This window comes from Mus caroli, unplaced genomic scaffold (genome assembly GCF_978045245.1).
Source record: "Mus caroli unplaced genomic scaffold, Mus_caroli_1 scaffold_7, whole genome shotgun sequence".
Lineage (NCBI taxonomy): Eukaryota > Metazoa > Chordata > Mammalia > Rodentia > Muridae > Mus > Mus caroli.
The window spans coordinates 39,848,246-39,872,100 of NW_028227262.1; the positions used below are offsets into that span (position 1 = coordinate 39,848,246).

At 41.1% G+C, this 23,855-nt stretch overlaps 1 protein-coding gene across 1 annotated transcript in view; it reads right to left on the bottom strand.

The window, feature by feature from the left end:
* The window catches only part of Arl8b (ARF like GTPase 8B), a 42,095-nt gene that overhangs the window by 2,328 nt on the left and 15,912 nt on the right, over positions 1-23,855 (bottom strand). The window contains exons 2-6 of the mRNA XM_021164831.3: positions 7,720-7,800; positions 6,381-6,454; positions 6,097-6,190; positions 3,070-3,137; positions 2,772-2,842 (exon numbers count right to left, since the gene is read on the bottom strand). Coding sequence (XP_021020490.1) covers positions 2,772-2,842; positions 3,070-3,137; positions 6,097-6,190; positions 6,381-6,454; positions 7,720-7,800 — 388 coding nt within the window. The remainder of the gene's footprint in view (positions 1-2,771; positions 2,843-3,069; positions 3,138-6,096; positions 6,191-6,380; positions 6,455-7,719; positions 7,801-23,855) is intronic.

Here is a 23,855-nt window from a genome sequence, read left to right on the forward strand (position 1 = left end):
AAGAGGGCAATTATCGATGGTGAACTCAGTGCCTTTCTTTACACATATCACCTGTCAAATCAGGAACCAATCACAAACTGCCAGGAAGGCACATAGGAAAGAAACTCTCTGACCAAGAAACTTGTAATTGTAATAAAAGATAAAATAAACACTTGGGCTTTGATGCCACTCAGAGACTGGCTTTCAAATGAAAGGAAAAAACATGAAGTCTTAGAAGGCATGCCTCACTGTAGAGGAGGGACTGCTGAGATGCAGCTAAGGCACAAGGAAAATGGGGCTGCTACTCACGGTGACACCTAGACCAGGGCTTCAAAACCTTGTTGTTGTTGCACTTAGGGCTGAGTAATTCTCATTTAATGAGAATGTTTTAGGGTATCCCCACAGAATGTTTTAGGGTATCCATGGTCTTAACCACTCATTATGTGCTATTATCACAACCAGTGCCACTGTGACAACCAAAAAGTCTCTGAGACACCTCAAAATGTCTTGGGAGTTTTATCCAGTCATAAATAACAAAATTATGCCATCCACATGCATGCACATGCGCAAACACACACAGCCTAAAAAGAGATATGAGGACCACTTGAGGAAGAGTGAACTGAAATTAATAGAGAGGGGACAGAGGGAAGAAAGAACGTGTGCATGCAACTGTCATAATGAAACCCATTACTTTGCACTAAAAATTATTTTAAAAGCATATGTCCTAGGGAAACACATGTATTTGAAAACCACTAAGATAAAGTGGGGCTAACAAGTCAGCAGGAAATCATTGAGAATCTGAAATGGGGAAGCTATGTTAGCTTATTGGCCAGCCAGTGCAGTACAACATGGAGGGCTACAATATTTGCACTGTCTCAGCTTAACTGGATGGGACAGGACAAGCACAGTATACAGAGAACTGAGGAAGGTGCAGACTTGGGGTACTTGAACCTTCTGAAGATGTGAATAAAACATTATCTATTTACCCTGGCTGGCTTCAAATGCACAAAAACCTACCTGCCTCTGCCTCCCTAGTGCTGGGATTAAAAACATGTGCCACCATGCCCAGGCACAACTGGTTTGCTTCCCAAGTGGCTCACATCTCAATTTCTAGAGGATCTGACAAGAGGCATTTTAATCCTAAAGATCTGGAGAAGAGAAGCAACTAACAAGGAACCTACAGACAGTCAATGCTGCCGGGCCTAGAGGGAGCCAGGAAAAGTCCACACACTGAGAGGGCAGCTAAAACACATCACTGAATTACTGTCCTGAGCTCTTTAAAATGTCCTAACTACCTGGAGGCTATGGGAGAATCCACTAGATGTGTACTCTATTCTCCAAGCGTGAAAGATAACTAAATTCAGTCGTACATACTCCCAGATAACCACAGTACAGAAATTGTAGACCATATACATCAAATATAGATTAGGGCTGGGAGCTCTACAAAAGTGACTATCCACAGTTGAGAAAACAATGACTTAACAATTGTTGAAACACATCTACATCTTTTACTACACCAATGTGAAATCAGAAGGGAAACGTTAGCCCGAAGTAAAATGACCCCATTCTCATATTTAAGAAACTTAAAAAGAAAAAAGAAAAACCTTCTATCCTTCACAACTACTGGACAGAAGATAAGATCCTGAAGACAGACAGGTAAGTCCTCAAAACTAAACAAAAACCCAGAAGGAATCCCAGGACTGTCAGAATAAACACTCTCCTCCTGCCATTCCAGGACACAGTCCTCAGATCAGGGCACCTCCCCTGCCACATGAAGGGGACAGTAAAACACAAAACCATGTGCACTCAAATACTTAATGGAACAATTGATTGAATTTATATTTTTTGGAATTAAAGTATGTTATAAAGTTGAAAATTAACGTCTTGATCCAGTAAATAAGATCCATTTAGCTGTCAATTTTATTTCTTGCTCCACATATATAGGCACTCTGATTCCTGTAACATTCAGTTTGAATCTAGCCGAGGAACGGTGGTTTCCATAGCTTCAGTAACACTGAATAGATGAAGCACTGAAATTACAAATTACTTCATCCTAGTCAGCCATGATCAGACAGACTCAAACACTACTCAACTTTTACCACCACTGCCAAACCCCTTGTATCTTTAGTAAAGGAACCCAAGCCTGACTTTCATCTACCTATCTCCACTCCGCTTGGCGACAGGGCTCTGCTACCAAGCTGTAGCTGGCCTAGCACTCACCACGTAACCCAAGCAGACCTCAAACTCAGAGCAATCTTCCTGCCTCAGCATCTCTAGAGCTAGGACTACAGGTATCCACCCTCCTGCCTAGCTGACCATTTTGTTCTTGTTCCTTTAGAAAAATTATCTGGCTGACATTTATTCTTGACAGTAATAAAAGATTGTTTTTCCTCCCAAGTTTCCTATTTCTAATTTAGTAAGTATTAGAAAATATTTAAAGTAGTAGTTTGGGTTCAAGAAAAGTACAAAGCCCTAAAACCTCCACGAGGAGCAGCCTCTACTGACATTCTGTGCTCATTCTCTGCTTTAGGGACTGAAAGATGTTTAGAAATATCTGTGTCTCTACCCCTTCTAGTTATGAGAACCAAAAGGAAATATCTCCATTCATTGCTATGTCTCCTAGTGTAATAAGGCATCAGTGAAAAATATGAGCATACATTTAAATTAAAAGATTTAAAAAAAAATTAAAAGATTAAAAAAAAAAAAATCACACCATCTAACAATGTCTCCATTCCCATCCAGCAGAGTCCTTTCCCACAGCACTCATTTCTTCCAAAACCACCATTTCTTACCTATATTATCCTTTTCTTTGCAAGAAATTGAATAGCAGCAAATTTCTCTATCCTGAATAGCAGACAGGTTCCTAGAAGAAACACAATTGGTCAACACTGTTGGCCACTGTCAGACTTTCCACTACTATACAAAAGAATAGTTTCCACTAACAAAACTTTAAAGATTTACTTTTCTGGTTACCCAGTTTATCAAACTAAGAGCCTGGTATGATCATTACTGAATAACATTATGCTTACAAAACAGATGGCAGTCTACTACACAAGCAAGCTTCTCAACGTCCCTCTTCTTGGTACCTACATTTTCTCAATTAGCTGTTTCTCATCCAAGGCATTTGGAAGATCTCTCTTGTTTCCAAGTACTAGTACCTTTAAAAAGAAAAGATTATGGGTAAGTCTCATAAAAAAGGTTACAGAAACATACTGTAGCTTCTGAATACACCAAAACTGCTTTCATGTTAACATATGCCTTCATCTTAAAGTGCACTTGAGAAGTATTAAATAAATACACATTTGAGTGACTAGTATCCAATCTCATTTATTAATTATCCTGGTATTGTATAACTCCTACCATAAAGGCATGCTCAACTCAGTCTGTGGCCAACTTTTATTTAAAATCTACAGTCTCTGATACTCTAGGAGATAAGAGATGGCTTAGTGGGAAAGGCTGATGACCTGAGTTCGATCCACACAACAGAAGGGCTCAAAGGATTCCCACAAGTTGTGGAATCATCCAAACACAAGCCATAGCACGTACACATGTCCAATGATTTAATCCACAGCATTAAATAAGAAATTCTAAGGCTGTGATGTACATTGTGAGATTTCTAAGAAAGACATAACCTTCACTGCTGCCAGGTGAGGCAGAAGAGGTAGGTGGATCATTGTGATTTTGAGCCAGTCTGCTTTACAGATTTAGTTGCAAGATAACCGGAGCTATGTAGAGACGTTATCTTTAAAAAGAGACAATCTTTACAGCTAAGGGTGTATCTGTCAATCAAATGCAAATATGGAGATTCCAGCTTTTCTTTCAACAATGCCATGGGCACATAACCCAGAGTCAAATGACACCCTGAATACCAAGCTTGTCAACATTCTAGCAAAAGGGAGGGAAGAAGCGCAAGCACCCCACCCCTAAGTGAGACGCTAGTATAGTTATAGCCTTTAGAGGAAGGAGTCGGTTTTCTTTAAAGGTGTGGCCTCTGGGAAACTGAACCAATCTCACATCCATGAGAATACAGCAGCATAAACTGAACTCAATGGATCATTAATCTCACATCCATGAGAACACAGCAGCATAAACTGAACTCAATGGATCATTAAAAAAATCCTTTTTGAAAGGAGGCACAAAGTTGAGTGAGGGTGGACTTGGGAGGAGTTAGGGGGAGGAGTGGATCGGAAATATGAACAAAATACATTGTATGAGGATCAGGTCTAGCCCCTGACTTTAATTCCAACATTCTAGAGGCAGAGGCAGACAGATATCTCACTTCGAGGCCAGCCTGGTATACAAAGTGAGGCCTTTTCTAAACACACACATACACACACACACACACACTGAAATGGTCAAAACTGATAGAAAAATCATAGGAAATGAAAACAAACAAACAAAACAAACAAACAAACAAAGAATCGCTATTACAGAGAGCACTTGCCATGAGAGCATGGTTCAGAGCTGTCTTCATCTCTGAAATCCTTCCTTCCCTGCATGTTGGCCTGACCTAAGCACTATCTTATCACAGAACTCCCAAGAGAGCTTCCTAAAACCACTCATATTATCGCAGTCCTTCTCCACCACTTCAGCTCATTCTACAGCTCTATCAGTGGTATGCTTAAATCCATGCACTCACATAAGCATGACTCTCTAGTGACACAAGCAGCTCAGCAAGCCACTCAACCTAGCTACGCCCAAGGCTCTGGATTCTAGAAACTGCTTCTTTCCACCAAGGGTCTGTGCCTGGAACTCTTCCCTACCAACCAACACCATCATTCACATTCTCGCTCACCTTCCAGATCTCCATCCTTCACTTACGCCTGCCTCCTTCACCTCCACCTATATAAATCTCTGCAGTTCTTAAACACTTCAGCACCTGTCTCATACTGATTGCCAGAGCTGCACCATTAAATGCCCACTCAATCTATTTCCCCGTTGGCATGCAGTGTTCCCAACAATTTCTGTCTATTACTATATCCCCAGAATCAAGCACTGCTCTCACTACACAGTCTGGTTAAGGCATCTATAGACAGTTACAATATCCAGGACCCAGCAACAATGAGCAAAGGAGACCCTAGTTTTTAAGACCACACCCCAGAAGAGTGATTATTCCCCCACACATGAGATCTTTAAATCAACACAGAATTTTCCAGGCTGTCCTGGAACTCACAGCAACCCTGCCAGTCTCCCAAACACGGGGATTACAGACATAAGCCACCTCACTCAGGTGAGACAAGCAATTCTTAACAGAAATACTTCAAATAACTCCTTCAACGAGAAAACACCATAAGTAGAAGAGAAAGATCTAAAAGATATATTCAATTTCACAATGTTTGGGCCATTACTCTTAACCTGTAAAAATGAACACATTTTACTAATTGCAAACATAATTATCTCATACGCTCCACACCCATGTCCAACCAACTAACTGCACACCAAAAACACACAGGAAGCAAGGCCGGAGACTCAGAACTCTAATTCTAGTGCTGAGGAACTAGGGCGGAAGGATGACCAGTTTGAGACCTGTCTGGGTTATGCAGCAAGATGTAGACCTTCCTGGGCTACAGTGAAATCTATCTCATAAAGCAAAAATAAAACTAAGGAAAAACATATTGGGGGAGGGGAGGGCACTGCAACTTCACTGAGAATGTACAGACTCCCCTCTGCTGTCATTCCCTGACCAGTACAGGCAGCAACGATTACACAGCACTTCCTTATATCACATATCATTAGTAATCTAAATGTAATTCAAAGGACATGGAAGAATGTATATAGTTTGCATGTAAATACTATGCCATTTTCCACAAAAGACCCGAGAATCCAGGTATGTTGACACACTCCTATTACTCCAACATTTGGGAGGCTGAGGCAACAGAGTCAAATGTTCTAGGCCACATCATGAAGCTTAATCTCAAAGAAGGAAAGGAAAAGAAGAAAAGAGAAGAGGGGAGAGAGAAGAGAAATGAGGAGAAAAGAAAGGGTAGGGAGTTTTGAGACCTCCAAGTTTGTGGGATTTAGGGATTCTAAAACCAATCTCCAGGGATACCAAGACTGACCCAATCTCAGTGTTAAATATGTAACTGCAAATGTAAAAACCAAATTCTCCAAACTTACTGGAATCCCTTGTAATTGTGGTTTATCTAGAAGATTATGCAGTTCGTTTCGAGAGGCTTCTATTTTTTCTCGATCTGCGGCATCTATCATGTAACTTAAAGAGAAAGCAAAGTGATCAGCACGCCGTCCCTATGAATCCGGATGAACTATAAGTCCAGATTTTAGAGTTTCTTAAAACTTATAATACTGCAGCTGCCAGTGAAAAGACATTACAAAACAATTTTTTCTTTGAAGAATAACTGGCAGACCCAAACGAAACAACAACAAATAAGGCACTGACTTACACAATTGCATTGACTCCTCGGCAGTACCGCTCCCACATGCTCCGGAACCGGGGCTGTCCGCCTATGTCCCAGATCTTTAATGAAAACAAGGCAATTCTTAAGAAAGATACTTCAGGTAGTCATTGATGAAGAGTGGAGAGCAATCACAAAAACATAACAACTGTTACAGAACCAAAGCAGCCCTAAAAACTTAAAACTAAAACTCAATCTGTAAAATCTTAACTTGAAATTAATTAGATGTGGATACTAAGATCTAAACTTCTGCTTGAGCAATGACTTGGTCAAATATGATAATTTAATAAGCATTAGCCAGCACATTTCAATCATGGATGTATACAACTTTAAGATAACAACTTTACCATCTACAAAATCATTCAACATCCAGACTTGGATGCCCAAAAAAAAACAAGAAACAAAAAAAAAACCCAGCAGCCTGGGATCTACTAAAGTTTTTTTGAATTGTTCTGTAGACAACAAAGTCAACATTCCTTCCCTTAGAATTTTCCATAAAAATTTCACTGTTCTGCCTGCCCTATTGGCACTGTGACATAAAACTCCTACTTTGGGGCACTCCAACTTAAGCACTAACATTGGCAAAATGAATAAAGAGACACACAGGCAACAAAATGAAGAGTGTCATCAAAAGAGCCAAGGAGAACTTAGGAAGCACATCTGTCAATAAGAGCTGGGTAAAACGGTCACTGGTTCAGGCTAGAGGCCTAAACTCGTAGGAATTACAGAATGAAAACAAAGGCTACAAGAAAAAGTTAAATCCCCCAACGGAAACTAAAAGGAAATGATGCTAAAAATGAGCTACACTTTTTACAACTATTTTGGTTTCAACTTTAGGCTTAATAATGAAGAAAAGAAAAAAATGGATTATGATATCTGCTACCACCATATACTGAGCTAAAATATAAACCACTACTCAGGCAGAAGATAGGACTGTTGTTTCCTGGAACTCTCGAGACATCATATATTACTTCTACTAACCCATATGGTACGCTGACCTTTATGGGCTTCTGCACTTCAACTCTCAAACACTTCGACCTATCAGAAAACATCAATGACTGATCTATAGTCTTTCAGAACATGCCTTCCATTACCTGGCAATTATACGTAGCAGGTAAAACCAGAGAAAACAGAATTTTTTCTGATTACAATTTAAATCAATTATAAAAAGGACAATACATAACACACATGCATGCATGTATGCAGACATACATGTATTTACACATACAAATGCACATGCAATCATGCATATGTATATCACATATACATACACACACATGAAGGCATGTACACACACACATGCAGTAAGTCTGAGGAGCCGACGTACCTTTATTGTGACGTTGCCTTTAGTTACTTTCCTCATGTTGAAGCCCACTGTGGGTATCATATCTTCACTGAATTGACCGGACTAAACAAGATAAAATATATCAAGTCAGATTAATCAGTAATAAGGAACCATAAAATTATAATCTTCTAGTTATCAATATTGCATTTGTACCTACTTTTAAAATGGAAACATCTAATTTTTAAAAGGGTATTTTGGATTTGGGGAAGCACTTACTGAATGGGCCTGAAAACCCGAGGTCCAGCCTCAGACCTGCATAAAGGTGGAAGGAGAGGAATGACTCCCCAAAGTTGTTCTCTGACCTCCACCATGGTAAGCATACTGCACGTGCGCGCACGCACACGCGCGCGCGCACACACACACTAGTAATAAGTGAATAAAAAAGTATATGTATTTGGGGGCAGACATAATGGCTCACACCAGTAAGTAATCCCAGAATTCGGGCTGCTGAGGCAGAAGAACCGCCACAGGTTTAAGAGCTGCCTGGCCTGGGCTACATACCAACACCCTGTCTCAACAGAAGGGCATCTTGGAAATGTACTGCTATTTCTTATAGATAGATATTCCTAAGGTTAAAAGAGAAACTTTTCCAGACATATTAATAGTAATATATATATATATATATATATATATATATATATACATATATATATATATACATACACACACACACACACATATATACCTTTTGTGTAACAGACATGTATCTCTGTGAGTTCAAGATCAGCCTATTCTAAAGAGCAATTTCCAGGCCAGATAGACAGATATATATATATATATATATATATATATATATATATGGGCAGGGAAGCTGGAGAGATGGCTCAGCACTGAAGAGCACTGCCTGCTCTTCCAGGGGGCCCAGGTAACTTCATTCCGTTCCAGGGAGGCTGGTGCTCCCTTCTGGGGGTGGGAGCACTGCATGCACATGGTAGACATACATACTTGCAAGCAAAACACCCACATGCATAAAATAAAAAGTAAATCTTTTAAAATGCAGAGGAAGAGTTTTTATAGTATGACATGAAAACTTTCAAATTTTCACAAAGAAATGAGAAGTCAAAAGTAAAACTTTTAGTTTTATCTTCGGTGGCTAAATTTCTTTGGCAATAAATATTAAAACTGAATGCGAAATAGTTATGCGAAAAAAATACTGATGAGTTTGTCTCTAATAGGGCTAATAAAATGCACTTTAATTTAGAACTTCATTTTATGAATCAATTTGTCCTCTTTTTGGCTTAACTTTAATATCTGTGCTAAGACTAAAATTAGATGTTTTACGATAGTGTTTTATTAATATTTTACATTCAAAATGCTCATCCAGGGACAGCAAGACATCTCAATGGTATAGGTGCTTACCAACAAGCGAGCTGACTAAAAGTCAGTCAGTGGGCCCACATGGTAGGGGAGAAAGCCAGGTTCTGTGAGTCATCTGAACACACACACATGCATGCCATGGTATGTATACGCATGCATGCAAACACTCAACACATAAATAAATGTAATACTTAAAATAATACTCCTCTCTTTGGAATTTGATTATGAACTTTCAGAAAGTTTCTATTTCCAACTGGACAACCAATAGCCATTATACCACACTGCTTTTAGATCTACCTGTTTCTAATTAAAAGAGGCGTGCTAAACATCATGCAGGGAAAACTATACCGCTGGGTCCTCATTTTCCCCATTACTGTGTATTTCTGAATAAACAGTAGGTTTGTGTTATAATATTATAATATATCAAAGATTAAAAACTTAGAATGGTTTCAAATTGTCTTGATTCATCTCCCACATTCCAAATAAACTTTACAAATTAATAACTTTGTTAGCACAGTCAGAATTACTGCTATCCTTTGTCAGTGTTCAGTATTTAATGGCTACCAAGTCACTCCACAAAGCATCTGATTTACCCACTCGGTTATTATTCTAATCCTTTACAGTGTCATGTTACTCAGGAGGGCTCACATTCCTCTGGTTCTATTGTGATATACTTACTGAATCATAGTCAATGCTACGTTTATGTGTTTATATCCTAGACACTTTACCAACTGTAAAGTTGAACTGGATGACTTCTCAACTGGCCAACATGGTGTGCTGGTTAAACCAACAGGACTGCTCTCAGAGATCACTCAAACAAATAAGATATTTTTGTTCCTGTGAGTCCCCAACACTGGCTTATTGTGTACTGTGACCTTATGTTATCCACACAAGCATTCTATAGTTTTAAGTTCTCAGCTTACTGACTGACTCCAATTTTACAAATTAATTTCCTGTGCAGAACTCAGAAAGTTTTTTTTTGTTTGTTTGCCTGCCTGTTCAGTAGTGTTTTGTTTGTTCCAGGCAGGAAAAATGTTAAGTAACTGAAATTACTTTCAACATTATTCCCAGAATTTTCACTTAAGAGATGTTTGCTTGAAACAGTCTCACTAAGTAGCCCCAACTGACCCTGAACTTATGCAAATTGTCCTGCCTCTGCCTCCCAAAAGCGGGAATTACAGTCATCACACACTACATTCAGTCAATATAAATTACACATTTAAAAAAAAAAAAATCTAGTGCTAGCTGGGCCATGGTGGCTCATGCCTTTAATCCCAGCACTTGAGAGGCAGAGGCAGGCGGATCTCTTTGAGTTCAGGGCCAGCCTGATCAGAAAGCAGCCAGAGCTACCTAACAATCCCTTATCTCAAGAACAACAAAGCCTAGAGCTATCAAAATGATATGTGGTCATGATGTGCTACATACACATAAGCCCATGGAAAGATGTTTTACATCACTAGTCACTGGGAAAACACAAATTTAAAACTAAATAAACATTTAGTGTACAAACATTAAGACAACTACTAAGAAGATAACATTTAAAATTCACAAAATAAGTGTCGCTGGGCTTGATATCATACACATGTAGTCCCATCTTGACTCAGGAAGCTGAGGCAGGAGAATCATAAATGTAAGGCTGAATTACACAGGTAGATCCTGTCTCAAAAGAAGAGAAACGAAGATTGTCAAGAAACTGAAACTTCTGCTGTGCACAAAGGGCAGAAGACTGGTATAGGGCTGCTCATCAGAAACAGTGTGGAACTCTTCAAAAGCCAACAATGAATCTCCTACATGCTACAGTCTGGACGCAACTTGTGTCCCCAGGATTCGTGGGGGGGACCCCACAGTGGCATTACAATGTGGGGTCTAGAAGGCATGCTGGTTTATCAGGAGCGCCGCCTGAGAAAAGACCACAGTCACTCACAGGCCGGCCAGAGCTAATTCTCAGAGAGCAGCGCTGCAAGTGCTGAAGCCTGACCCTGAGCCTTGCAATATAATCACTTCTTCTTAAAGATGCTCACCCTGCTGTGATGCCAACTGCCAGGAGGTTCTTACAGGAGCCTCGAAAGGCGGTGCCTGCCTGTGAACACCTGGACCTGTGGGTTAAACTGGCATCTTTCTCTATACAGCTAAGGCTAAAACCTGAATTCAAGGTGGCTGGGGAAGGTTCCATTTTTATTTTTCTATCCTTTTTTTTTCAATTTAGGAGCATACTGTTTTCTCCCCATAGCCTTCTCTTAATGACTAGCTGTAGAACTACTTGAACTGCACTGATAGTGGCACAAGCAGTCTGTAATCCCAGGTGTAATCCCACCTGAGGCAGGAAGATCATGAGTTCAAGACTATCTAGGCTACATTGTCTAAAAAGAAAACCAAAGCCAAACACAAAAGACCATATATATTATGATTTCACTTTTACAAAATGTCTAGAAAAGAGACAGAAAGCTGGTTACCTGGAATGAGACTAGGAATGAAGAGGGCATAAGGAATCTTACTGGGGAAAGAAAATGAGAGTTATGTATCTATCTACAGCTATGCAACTCAAACCATTGGTTGAAATCACTGATTTGTACATCTGACATTTCTGAGTTTTGTGGTAAGTAAATTGACACGTCAGTAAGATTTTAATGAAGTGGGAAGGACCAAGAGCTAGATGTCACTTATGAATGAGCATTTGCCCAGCTTTGTAAAGGACTGGGTTTCGGCCCCATGTACTGTCCACTTCCTTCCTGGCCACACAGTCAGTCTCAATTAAGAGGCAATTGTCAATGGGACCTCGTGAGACTGAAAAGCTTATGTAAGTCAAAGGATGCTGTCATTAGGACAAAACAACAGCCTATAGAGTGGGAAAGATCTTCATTAACCCAACATCTGACAGAGGGCTAATAACTAAAATAAATTAAAAACTCAAGAAGCTAGACACCAACAACCTAAAAAAAAATTAAAAATGAGGTACAGGGCTGGAAAGATGGCTCAGTTGTTAAGAGCACTGACTGCAGGACCCTGATATAGCTGTCTCTTGTGAGACTAGGCCGGGGCCTAGCAAACACATAAGTGGATGCTAAGAGTCAGCTATTAGATGGATCACAGGACCCCCAATGGAGGAGCTAGAGAAAGTATCCAAGGAGCTAAAGAGATCTGCAACCCTATAGGTGCAACAACATTATGAACTAACCAGTACCCCAGAGCTCTTGACTCTAGCTGCATATGTATCAAAAGATGGCTGGAAAGAGAGACCCATTGGACATGCAAACTTTTTATGCCCCAGTTCAGGGGAACGCCAGGGCCAAAAAGTGGGAATGGATGGGTAGGGGAGTGGGGGGGAGGGCATGGGGGACTTTTGGGATAGCATTGGAAATGTAATTGAGGAAAATACCTAATAAAAAATATTTTAAAAAAATAAAAATAAATAAATCTTTATAAAAAGAAAAAAGAGAGAGAGAGAGAGAGAGCGCACTAACTGCTCTTCCAGAGGTCCTGAGTTCAATTCCCAGCAACCATATGGTGGCTTACTGTAATGGGATCTAATGCCCTCTTCTGGTATGTCTGAGGACAGCTACAATGTACTCATATACATAAAAATAAATCTTAAAAAAAAAAATGAAGTACAGAGCTAAACAGAAAATTTTCAACAGAGGAATCAGAATGGCCATGAAGCACCTAAAGAAGTGTTCAAAGTCCTTAGTCATCAGGGAAATGCAAATTAAAACAACTCTGAGATTCAACCTTACATCTATCATAATAACTAAGATCAAAAACTCAAAGGACAGCACATGCTGAGGAGGCTGCAGAGCAAGGGGAACACTCCTTCACTGCTGGTGGAAGTGAGACTCCTAGCAGTGGGGGATATGAATCCTGAAGTGACCACTACTTCTTGTAGCCAGGCAGGACACCTAGTGGAAGGATAAAGACTGCAAGCCACCCACAAAACTGTGTCCTGCCTACAAGATGGGCAGGAATAAAGATAGAGCAGAGACTGAAAGAATGGCCAACCAATGACTGCCCCAAATTGACACCGATCCCATGTACAAGAACCAATCTCTCACCTTATAATAATATTCCATTTTGCTTGCAGACAGGAACCTAGTCTAATTGTTCTCTGAGAAGCTCCACCCAGCAGCCAATGGAAAAAGATGCACAGTCTCACACCCAAACATTAGATGGAGCTCAAGGAGTCTACAGACAGTTGGGAGAAAGATTGAGGGACCAGAGAGGACAGGGACTCCACAGTAAAACCAACAAAGTCTACTAACCTGGACCCTTGACACTCCCAGAAACTGAATCACAAACCAAAGAGTGAGAACAGGCTGGACCAAAGTAAGCCTCCCACCCCACACATATGTAGCATATGAGCAGCTTGGTCTTCATGTGGGTCCCCCAAACTGGAGCAGAGATTGTCTGTGAGCCTGTTGCCTGCCTGCCTATGGATCCAATGCCCCTAAACAGACAGCCTGTCTGGCCTCAGTGGATGTGCCTAACCTGCAGCAACGGGGAGGGGGTGGGAGGGATGACACCCAGAGGGGGGTTTCACCTTCTCAAAAGAAAAGGAGAACTGGGAATGGGAGGACTTATGTGAAGGGTACTGGGAGGAGAGGAAGAGCTGATATTGGGTTGTAAAGGGAATAAATAAATTTAATGAAAAAAATATGAGGAAACTCAATAAAAGGCAAAAACCAGCAGTGATGGAAACCAGATGCACAACCCACATGCAAGTCTTTGAATAACCATGTTTTCTCTGATTTACAAGCACAAGATGCTCTGGACTAAGCTAAGAACTCATAACCCACGTTCCAGAACTGGACATTTATGGGGATTAATGAACTTCTTTGTGCTCACTTGGATTTGGTGGCACAGTTGAAATAGCAGCAGACATCAAGCTCCCATCTTCCAACACCCCATTTTTTCTGCTAATAAAGCACTCTCTACTCCTGTCACGGTCTCAAGTTAATAGCTTTCTTCAGCTGCAATCTTCTGTGGCCCCAGAGCTTTAATACTATCACCAAAAGTGGACTAACATCCCTTATGACCCAGCAACTGTGCTTCTGGATACAAACTCAAAGGAACTGGGGGGCAGGGGGGCCAAGCAAACAAGGATTCTAAGAGATTTTTGCAGGCTCATGTTCACAGCAGCATCATTTAAAACACTAAGAGGGCGACGATCCCACATGTGTACGAGAAGACAGGTAAACTAACTGTGATACATACACACAACAGAATATTAAACAGCCTTGAAAAGGGAAGGAGGTCCTGACACATGCCAGATGAGCCAAGTAAACTAAGTCAGTCAAGAAAAAAGAAAACTAGCACACGCCCTTGTGAATGAGGTCCTCAAAGACAGTCCATCTATGACGGTGGTCAGTGGGAGGCAGCACAGAAAACTTTTTAAATGAACGCACACTTCTCACACACATCTATGGACTATTAGTCAATGTTCTTGTGCGCAGGGACTTCCCAACAATTAGGTAACAATAAATCTTAATGAAGGGATTAGGTATGGAGGGATGGAAAGGGGGCAAGGGGAAAGGAGAGAAGGGAAGACCCTACCTGTGACTGATACAGAATGCCAGCACTCTGGGAGACAGATAGGATCCAAGCACCTCATGGTACACCAGTAGGCCTTGAATTCAATTTCCAGCGCCACCAAAAATAAATAAATAGGCCTGGAGAGATAGCTCAGGAGTTAAGAGCACTGACTGCTGCTGCTTCTAGGGGATCTGGGTTCAATCCTTTGCACCTCTATTTTGGCTCATAACCATCTATAATTCCAGTTCCATGAAATCTGACACCTCTTCTGGCCTCATGGGGTACCTGGCACACACATGATGCACAGATATATGTGCATGCAGAACACCCATACACATAAATGAAATTATTGAAAGGGGTAGATAGTTCAAAGCACTTCTCTTACCAAGGACCTAGGTTTCAGTTCACAAAGGTCTCTAACTTCAATCCCAGAGACTCTAACACCCTCTTCTGGCCTCTACGGGCAGTGCATGCAAGTATTACACAGACACATAGTCAGACAAAACACCCATGCTCGTACAAAAAATAAGATTTATTTTAGTGGGAGAGAGGCTAGAAAGACTTGCAAAAGACCCAGGTTCAATTCCCAGAATCCGCATGGCAGCTCACAGTAGCCTATAACTACAGCTTGAAGGGGGCCGACTCCCTCTTCTGACTTCCTTAGACACAGGCATGTACACAGTTCACATACATAAGTGCAGACAAAACATTCCGAGAAATCAGTAAATCTAATTGTTTCCTTATTTTAAAAATAAATATGAAACTAAGGAAGAGAAAAAAATGTAAGAAGAATAGAAGGGGAGGGGGACAGGAAAGCTTACCCTCCTGACTAAGTAATTAAAATTGTAATCATCAGTAATGCTGCTATAAGAAAATGCCACGGTGTAGAGAGCAGTGGTGTTCTGGGGTGTTCCTGACCTTCTTAGGGTTCATTCATCGCTTTCTTTGCCAGTACTACTCAGGTAAATTACTGAAGTGTACTGACAATATCTTACCATTGCTACCAATAATCTACAACAGCTAAATATTAAACTACCCTGGCTAGGGACACCTCTCAGTAGGTAAAGTGGTTGCCATGCAAGCAGACCTAAGAGTGGATCCCAGAACACAGGTAAAGCTACATGCAGTAGCATATGGCTGTAAGCCCAGTGCTCTTACAGTAAGGTGCAAGACAGAAGCAACATTCGAAACCTAGCAGGCCAGCTAGCATGACATATGCACTAACAGGAGACCCTGCCTCGTTTCCTCTTAATTTGCTTCAGATACTTAACCAAGTTTCAGTCATAAGTTTCTTTCTTGTGACTTTAGCTCATAGGGTACACATGGATAGCCATACAGAAGAACATCACACAACCAAATGAGTAAAGTAAAATGCTGATAAGACTTTGATTCTGCTGAACGGCATATAGGTGTTCTCCAAAAGGCTTTTTTTTTAACCATGCAATTTTCCTATACACTTAAAATAATTTCCAACGATAGCATTATTAATTTTTTTGATGTACTAGAAATCCAACCTCGGTTTTTGGCCGTGCTAAGCAATTGTTCTTTTCAGAGCTACACCCTTGTGGGGCAAGTGACCCATGCCACCAGAAAGAAGAGGTAAGGCTCTGTGAGCCCAAACCCCATGGAACTCAGAATTGAGTACAGTAGGCATCGGACCAGCTCTCTGCCAAACTCTACCTGCCCTGGAACGAATAACCACAACATCCTACTGAGAGGTCATGACCATCAGTCACATAAGCACAAACACCTGAAGTGCTTCCCCATGCTACTAGAGCATCACTAGCATTTCAGAGTGAACCAACAGGAAGCATCTACCCCCATCCTGTCCTACTCACTCCTCAATATTTATAGAGTCTCTATCCGCATGGAATAAAGCACACAAGTTATTTCACCGAGGATCGTCTGAGAGTGGCTGTTTTACTGAGTTGTAACACTCTGGGAAAGAATTTTCTCTCTGGAAGCATTCACTGCTGGACCTTAGACCCACCTGGCAGGACAAGCTCACACCCCTGCTATCCCTGCTGCTGCCATTGGCAAAATCACGGTAGTGGGTGAGACCTGGGGCCCTGCTACCTGCCCTGCTCGGGCTTCCCTTTTGAGAGCTGTAACCAGAAACCCACAGGATCCCCAGTTCCATGGAAAACGACACATCCTCAACCTTGACTGGCTTTTAAAACAGGGATGGTCAAAGAACATTTTTACAGCAGCTTCTACCAACTGTGTTTGCTCTTAGAACACAAAGGGCTGTCACAACATCTTGTACATAAGGGGCAGAGCAAATTCCATGATTACACTCAATCATAAGAAATTGACAGTTACTTCAGAAGTGGATACATGAATACAAAGCAGATTGAAAATGTCTTCACTATTCCAAAGGACACTAACTTACAAATGTCTTCTAATAGAAGAAAGCATGCTTTATAATTTTTGTAGAAAGAAAAAAAAAATAAACCCATGACTTTAAAACTGCCTGGTTTGTTGTTTGTAGCAATAGGAACTGATTTACAATCGACTCCAATGTTTCCATTGTAACTTAGAAGCCAGAAAGTGAACTGTATGTGTGCATTTTTTCAAGTCCAAGCTCCTCTTTGTTTGGAAATGCATAGATCACTGCAACAGGCTTCTTTACATCAGCTGCCACCACACACACACCAGGGTGGATGCCACTATTAAGGCTCTCTTTAGAAGGGTGAGAAAACTCATCCATACTGTCCATTCTAGCATCATCCTAAAGAGCATGCAAATCACTGGCTCCTCCTGTTTTCTGAGCCAGTCATCCCTTCAAAACACCAACCATCTGTTCTCACTCTTAGGCACCAATGTGGATCCACTCCCAACTGCACACACACTTCCTCCCTACAGGACATTAGTTGAAAAGTACAAGTTATGGGATTCATCTTAGCAAAGCCCTCAAAAGTCCCACAGCCCTTGAGTGAGAACTCTCTTCAGAAATATAAGCAAAGTGAAGGAATAGTGTACAGAACTATAAAATGAAACTTCCCATTCCCCTACAGATATAGGCAGCTGAGGTATTCTTTTTCTAAATGATGCAAATTCCCCACATGAGCCATCACACCAGATAAGCCAATTCAGAAAAGTGTTTCTCTGAAGAAAAAAAAAAAATCAAATAAAACTTGTTGCAAAATCCTAACAATGCAAGATTATTTTTTTCAAACCCAGCATAATTAGCAATACCAGACTCAAAAACAATCTTCAAACTACTCAGAAAATCCCTGGCAGAGACAAAGACAGCCTTCCAGGCATGCTGCAGATAGGACCTCTGTACAAACAAGATCTCCATGCAAATGCACTGGTTATGTAGCCAGTTTTATATCTACCTATTCACCTATTCAAATCAACTGGCAATGGCTTCAACCGCCGAGTAAGGCAGGTATTTTATCTAGACTGTCCGCAAAGATGAAAGTGATGTCTCCTAGGTGCACAAGTCGGCAAGTAAAAGTGCAGCAAGACACAGGCCAAAGCCGCTCCCTCACAGGCATCCGTGCTCAGCTGCTCGGAGCCTCACCTTTTACGTCTTTGACAGCATGGACAGAGTTAACTGCGCTATACAGTTATAAGCACCTACTGCGCTCTTCTTTCCTCTGTGGTCTTATAAAGCCATTCAGCCACTCTGCCTCTCCCATCCACTTAATCATTCACTCATTTCATGAGTAGAAAGAAAAGAGAAACGACAAAACAAGCCTAAAAATACTGCTCAAGAACTATTAAAATAGTCTATGCAAAAGAGGCAGTGATAGAGAGCAAATGAGTATCCAATAAAATCCTTCCTGAAGGGGTGGTTTTTACATCCCCTAACGATAATGTTGGACAACTAAATATAGGTAATGATACAAATTGCCCATTTCATAAAGCTACAACAATGTGTTTTGAATGTTTTCACCATGAATAAATAAATAAATAAATGTCTCAGGTAGTGTTTAGTCATAGAGCACATGTCTGAGCACACATAATGCTATGGGGTTAAACGTCAATGCAATGTATGATTGTACATGCATTGCACACCACATGGCACTACATAAATATCTAAAAAGATAAATATTTAAAAATATCATTTGCATGAGTAACTTTAAAAGGACAATTCAAACTCAAAACCAGAGCCTGGTAGTGGAGGTGGCACGCCTTTCATCTAAGCACTTGGAGGCAGAGGCAGGTGGATCTCTCTGAGTTGCAGGACAGCCTGGTCTACAGAGAGAGTTCCAGGACAGCCAGGACTACACAGTGAAACCCTGTTTCCAAAAACAACAACAACAACAACAAAACTCCTCAAAGACAACTGCCGCATATCATCCTGATTGTGCCACTTGAAAATGAATCTAGATCTCTACACCTCAGTCTAGCTGTCACTTCTGATCTGATACAGATATAGAGAACCTTAAGAACCGCTCACGGAATGGACACGTGATCTGTTTCTATAATTACTTTTCCTAAGTTCCTACACCAGATCCTGCCTCATTGCTTCAAAAACTTTCTGCTCCCTTTCCTCTGGCTTCTTTTTCTCTTCTTGATCTCAAAAGCCACCAGAGATGAAGCATCTTTGTTTCTGAGCTGCTGGCATTTAATAAAGCACTTTATTTAAAATAAAGCACATTCCTTTCATATGTGAAGCAAACCTATACTCAGGCAGTATGGTGTCTAACTCTTCATAGCTGCGATATCCCCATGAGCCACTCTAATAGTTTGCCTCTGATGAGCAGCTCTTGAGTGGCAAGCAGGCTTGCCTGGTCCAGATAGTGGCTGCAAAGTCTATTTTTCAAGATGAGTAGTGGTTAAGTTTTCATATATATATATATGTATATATATATATATATATACACATACATACATATATATATACACATACATACATATATATATACACACATATATATATATAAAATCCTTATACACAGCACTACAAATATATATATGTGTGTGTGTGTGTATATATATATATATAATCATTATACACAGCACCACAAATAACAATATGCATTCCAAGACAGATCTTATGACTAGAAACATTTAAATCACGTGAAGGTCTTACTATTATGTAGCATTAGGCTATGCAAATTGAACATATCAGACTAAAGTTCTCTCTACAACAACTTGCTATATAATGATACATGAGAACTACTAATGCAAAACCCAATTGTATTCCAATCTTAACTCACTGGAAACAACTAATTAACTCTCCTTGCCTGCATGTTCCAGGGGAGCCACTCAGCAACAATCTCTTTTTCAAAGAAAACTCCTGAGGATTAAAATGTTCTCCAGCCCCAATTTCAATTAGGAACATGACACTCTCACTCTGGTAACCTCTATTCCCGAAGAGCACTCACTTCCAAGATCTCGCGAAGCTTCCTGTGTGCAAAACCTGTCACTGACAGCATTTTCATACGATCTCATCAAATCCATGCCTTAAAAAATGCCTCCAATTTTCAGTTTGCCTATGTGTAAATTCATTTTGCTACTCAACCAACCCAGCAAGCACCCCTCCCCCGTGCAGTATCTTCAAGTATTCAGAAAGACTGAGAAGCCATCAAAATTGAACAGATACCCTAAAGAAATAAGTTAGAGCTACAGTAAGCATGGTATGAATGCATCTCCCATGAACATTAAAGAGCAAGAGTAATTGTTAATAAACAACTGTATATTAACAGATATGAATTTAAATAGATTGTTTCTTTGTTAATACAGACTTACTTACTTTGGGGTATATGATCTTACTCTATACCCCAGCATAGACTGGAACTTAGTTGTAGACTCTTTCTGAAATGGATGGATGGATGGATGGATGGATGGATGGATGGATGGATGATGGGTGGGTGGGTAGGTGGATGGATGGATGGGAAATAACAGCAAGGTGAGCCTTTGAGCTTTCCTTCCTTCTGGTAAGTACTGGGTATTTCAAAAAGTCAGAGGAAAAGGACAGACCTACTTCCCACTGCCTGCTCTGAAGTGTTTATGCGCTGCTACCTATTTTTTTTTTTTAAGTTACAAAAGGGGAAGGGGCGTACACAGAGAGGTCCAGCCTATAATTGCAGCTCTTGGGAGGCTGAAGTAAAAGAAAGTTGTGAGTTCCAGGCCATCCTGGACTACAGAGTAACAACCCATATTTAAAATAATAATAATAAATTGCAGCCTGGTACAGTGATACATAACTTCAGGCCTGGTGCTGGGGTGGTAGAAGCAGATAGCTCTCAAAGTCCAAGGCTAGCCTAGACTATAGAATGAGGTCCAGGCCAGCCAGGGCTGCATAGTAAGGACCTATCTCAGGGAGGGGGAAAATGTATTATGGAAAGGAAAATTAAAAAGTCAAAATCCCAAGTTACCTTCTAGGTAGGTATCTATTAGAGCTTTACTGGGTGGTTTGTCAGGGGCACCCAGTGATAGAAATCAGCAGGCTATGTAACCTAAGTCCTTCAGTCTAAACTACACAACAAAAAGCTGCATGGAAAGGCTTCAGAATATACTGCAACTCTTTTTCTAAGACTTTCTTTTCAAGTGTGTGTCTATGCAGTGGTGTGTAGGGTATGTGTATGTGAGCACCAATGTCCTCTTAGGATAGAGATGTCTGATCCCTGGGAGCTAGACTCACAGGAGGCTGTGAGTTGCCCAGTGATGATGCTAGAAATCAAACTCAGGTTCCTCAGAAAATTAGAAATAGAACTACTTGAAGAGCCAGCTATACCACTCTTGGGAATACACCCAAAAGATGCCTGTCATGCCATAAGGGCACATGTTCCACCATGTTCATAGAAGCCTTATTTGGAACAGCCAGAAGCTGGAAAAGAATAGATGTTCCTCACCAGAAGAATGGATACAGAAAATGTGGTTCATTTACACAATGGAATACTACTCAGCTATTGAGAACAAGGACATCATGAGTTTTGCAGGCAAATGAATGGAACTAGAAAAAAAAAATCATCCCGAGTGAAATAACTCAGACCTAAAAGGACATGCATGACATGCACTTATTAATAAGTAGATATTAGCTTTAAAAGTACAGAATACAATCTACAGAACTCAGAAAGGTTAACAAGCAGAAGGGCCCAAGTGAGGATGCCTCAATACCACTTGGGAGGGAGAAGAAAGCAATCACAGAGTGGGGGTGGGGGTGGGGAACAGAGGGAGGGACCTAGGTGGGAGAGGGCACAGGGAGAGGAAAAGGGGGAAATGATCAGATATTGGGGAGGACAGGACTCAAGCCCTGAGGGCTAGCAGAAAGAATGGAAACAGGCAACCTTGGGAGGTGAAGAGACCCTCTAGAATGTACCAGAATCCTGAGAGGTAAGAGACTTTCAGAATTCAAAGGGAGGGACCTTAGATGAAATGCTCTACAGTGAGTAGAGGAAACTTGTAGATCCCACCTCCAGTAGAAAGACAGTGCATCAAGTGGAGGGAGGGAGTTGCCATCCCACAGTCAAAACCTCTGACCCAGAATTGTTTCTGTCTAAAAGAACTACAGGGACAAAAATGGAGAAGGGCCTTAGGAAAAGGATATCCAGTGACAGGCCCAAATTGGGATCCATCTCAACGGGAGGCTCCAAGGCCTGACACTATTACTGATGCTACGGTGTGCTTACAGACAGGAGCCTAGCATGGCTGCCGTCCAAGAGGCCCAACAAGCAGCTGAAAGAATCAGATACAGATACTTAAACCCAATCAATGGACAGAAGCTGCTGACCCCTGTGGTTGAATTAGGGAAAAGCTGAAACTGAGGAGAGCGATCACATAGAAAGACCAGCAGTCTCAACTGACCTGGATCACACTGCTCTCTCAGACAATGAACCACCAACCAGGCAGCATACACCAGCCGATATACAGCACAGCACTACCTGGTATGGCCTCAGTGAGAGAAGAGGCACCTAACCCTCTAGAAACTTGAGGCCCCAGGGAGTAAGGAGGTCTGGTGGCAGGGGGTGAGGGACATTCTCTTGGAGAGTGGGGGAAGATACAGGGTAAGAGTCAGTGGGCAGACTGGGAGGAGGATAATGACTGCACTGTAAAAAAAAAAAAAAAAGATTAAAGAATAATATAATAAAAGAAACAAACAAAATAAAACTCAGGTCCCTACAAGAACAGCCTGCACTCCCAACCACAGAGCCTTCTGTCAAACCCTACACTGCAAATTTTCAGCCTTATTAAACATTAAGATAAATGTCATAGTCCTGACTCAGCCTTCAGAATACTGGGGTTACAGGTTTGTATCATTGTACCACCATTCATGGCTTGCTCCACCAGGTTGAAGGCGTGGTGGCGCACGCCTTTAATCCCAGCGCTCGGGAGGCGGAGGCAGGCGGATTTCTGAGTTCGAGGCCAGGTGAGTTCCAGGACTGCCAGGGCTATACAGAGAAACCCTGTCTCGAAAAACCAAAAAAAAAAAAAAAAAACCCACAAACTCTGGAGTCTCAAACTACACCCATAAAATCTGACCAACATGACTGCCTAATCAGGAGCTGAAGGATAACACACAAACCAAAGTGAATGGAAGACAGCCCACACCTCTCAACACTACACAAAGAACTACAAGCAACTAAGAGTGGGAGAAAGTCTTCCCAGGGAAGAGCACACCAACTGCTTATTCAATCCCAGATGGTCAGTTCTGAAAACAGACACAAAGTAACATTACACAGGCTCAATAGGTTACATTTAGAAAGATATGTATATCTTGTATATCTATAACATATCTTTAGAAAGATATGTTATATACATATATGCATGTAACAATTAATGAAAAAAGAAGCCACGAATTAGAAAGAGAGTAAGGAGGGGTACATGGAAAGGTTTAAACGGAGGAGAGGGAAGGGAGAATGCATTATAAATATATTTAATTATATTATAATCCTCAAAAATAAAAGAAAAAAATGTTCAAAAAGTGAATGGGGGCTAATGGATGAGTGAGACATCGCCAAGCTGACCAACACAATTATTTTGGAAATTCCAGATGACTCTAAGCAAGGACCTACACCAAGACATACACCATCAAACTGTCTAAAGACAAAGACAGAGGCTCCTGAAGGCAGCAAGAGGGAAGCAATCCATTACAGGTTTGTACTAGCAGATTTTTCGTCAAATATTTTAGAGGCTTGGCTCTGGAGTGAAGTCCTGAGACAGACCAGCTTCTTAACATGCACTCTATCTATACAGAATACCAAAGAGAAGATAGGTGAAGGCCAGAAGGGCTGTTACTCAACGTGCTAGGAGTAGGCTGGGGATGCGGTTCCACGGCAAACCTACCTAACCTCAGGAAGCCCCTGGATCTCACACCCAGC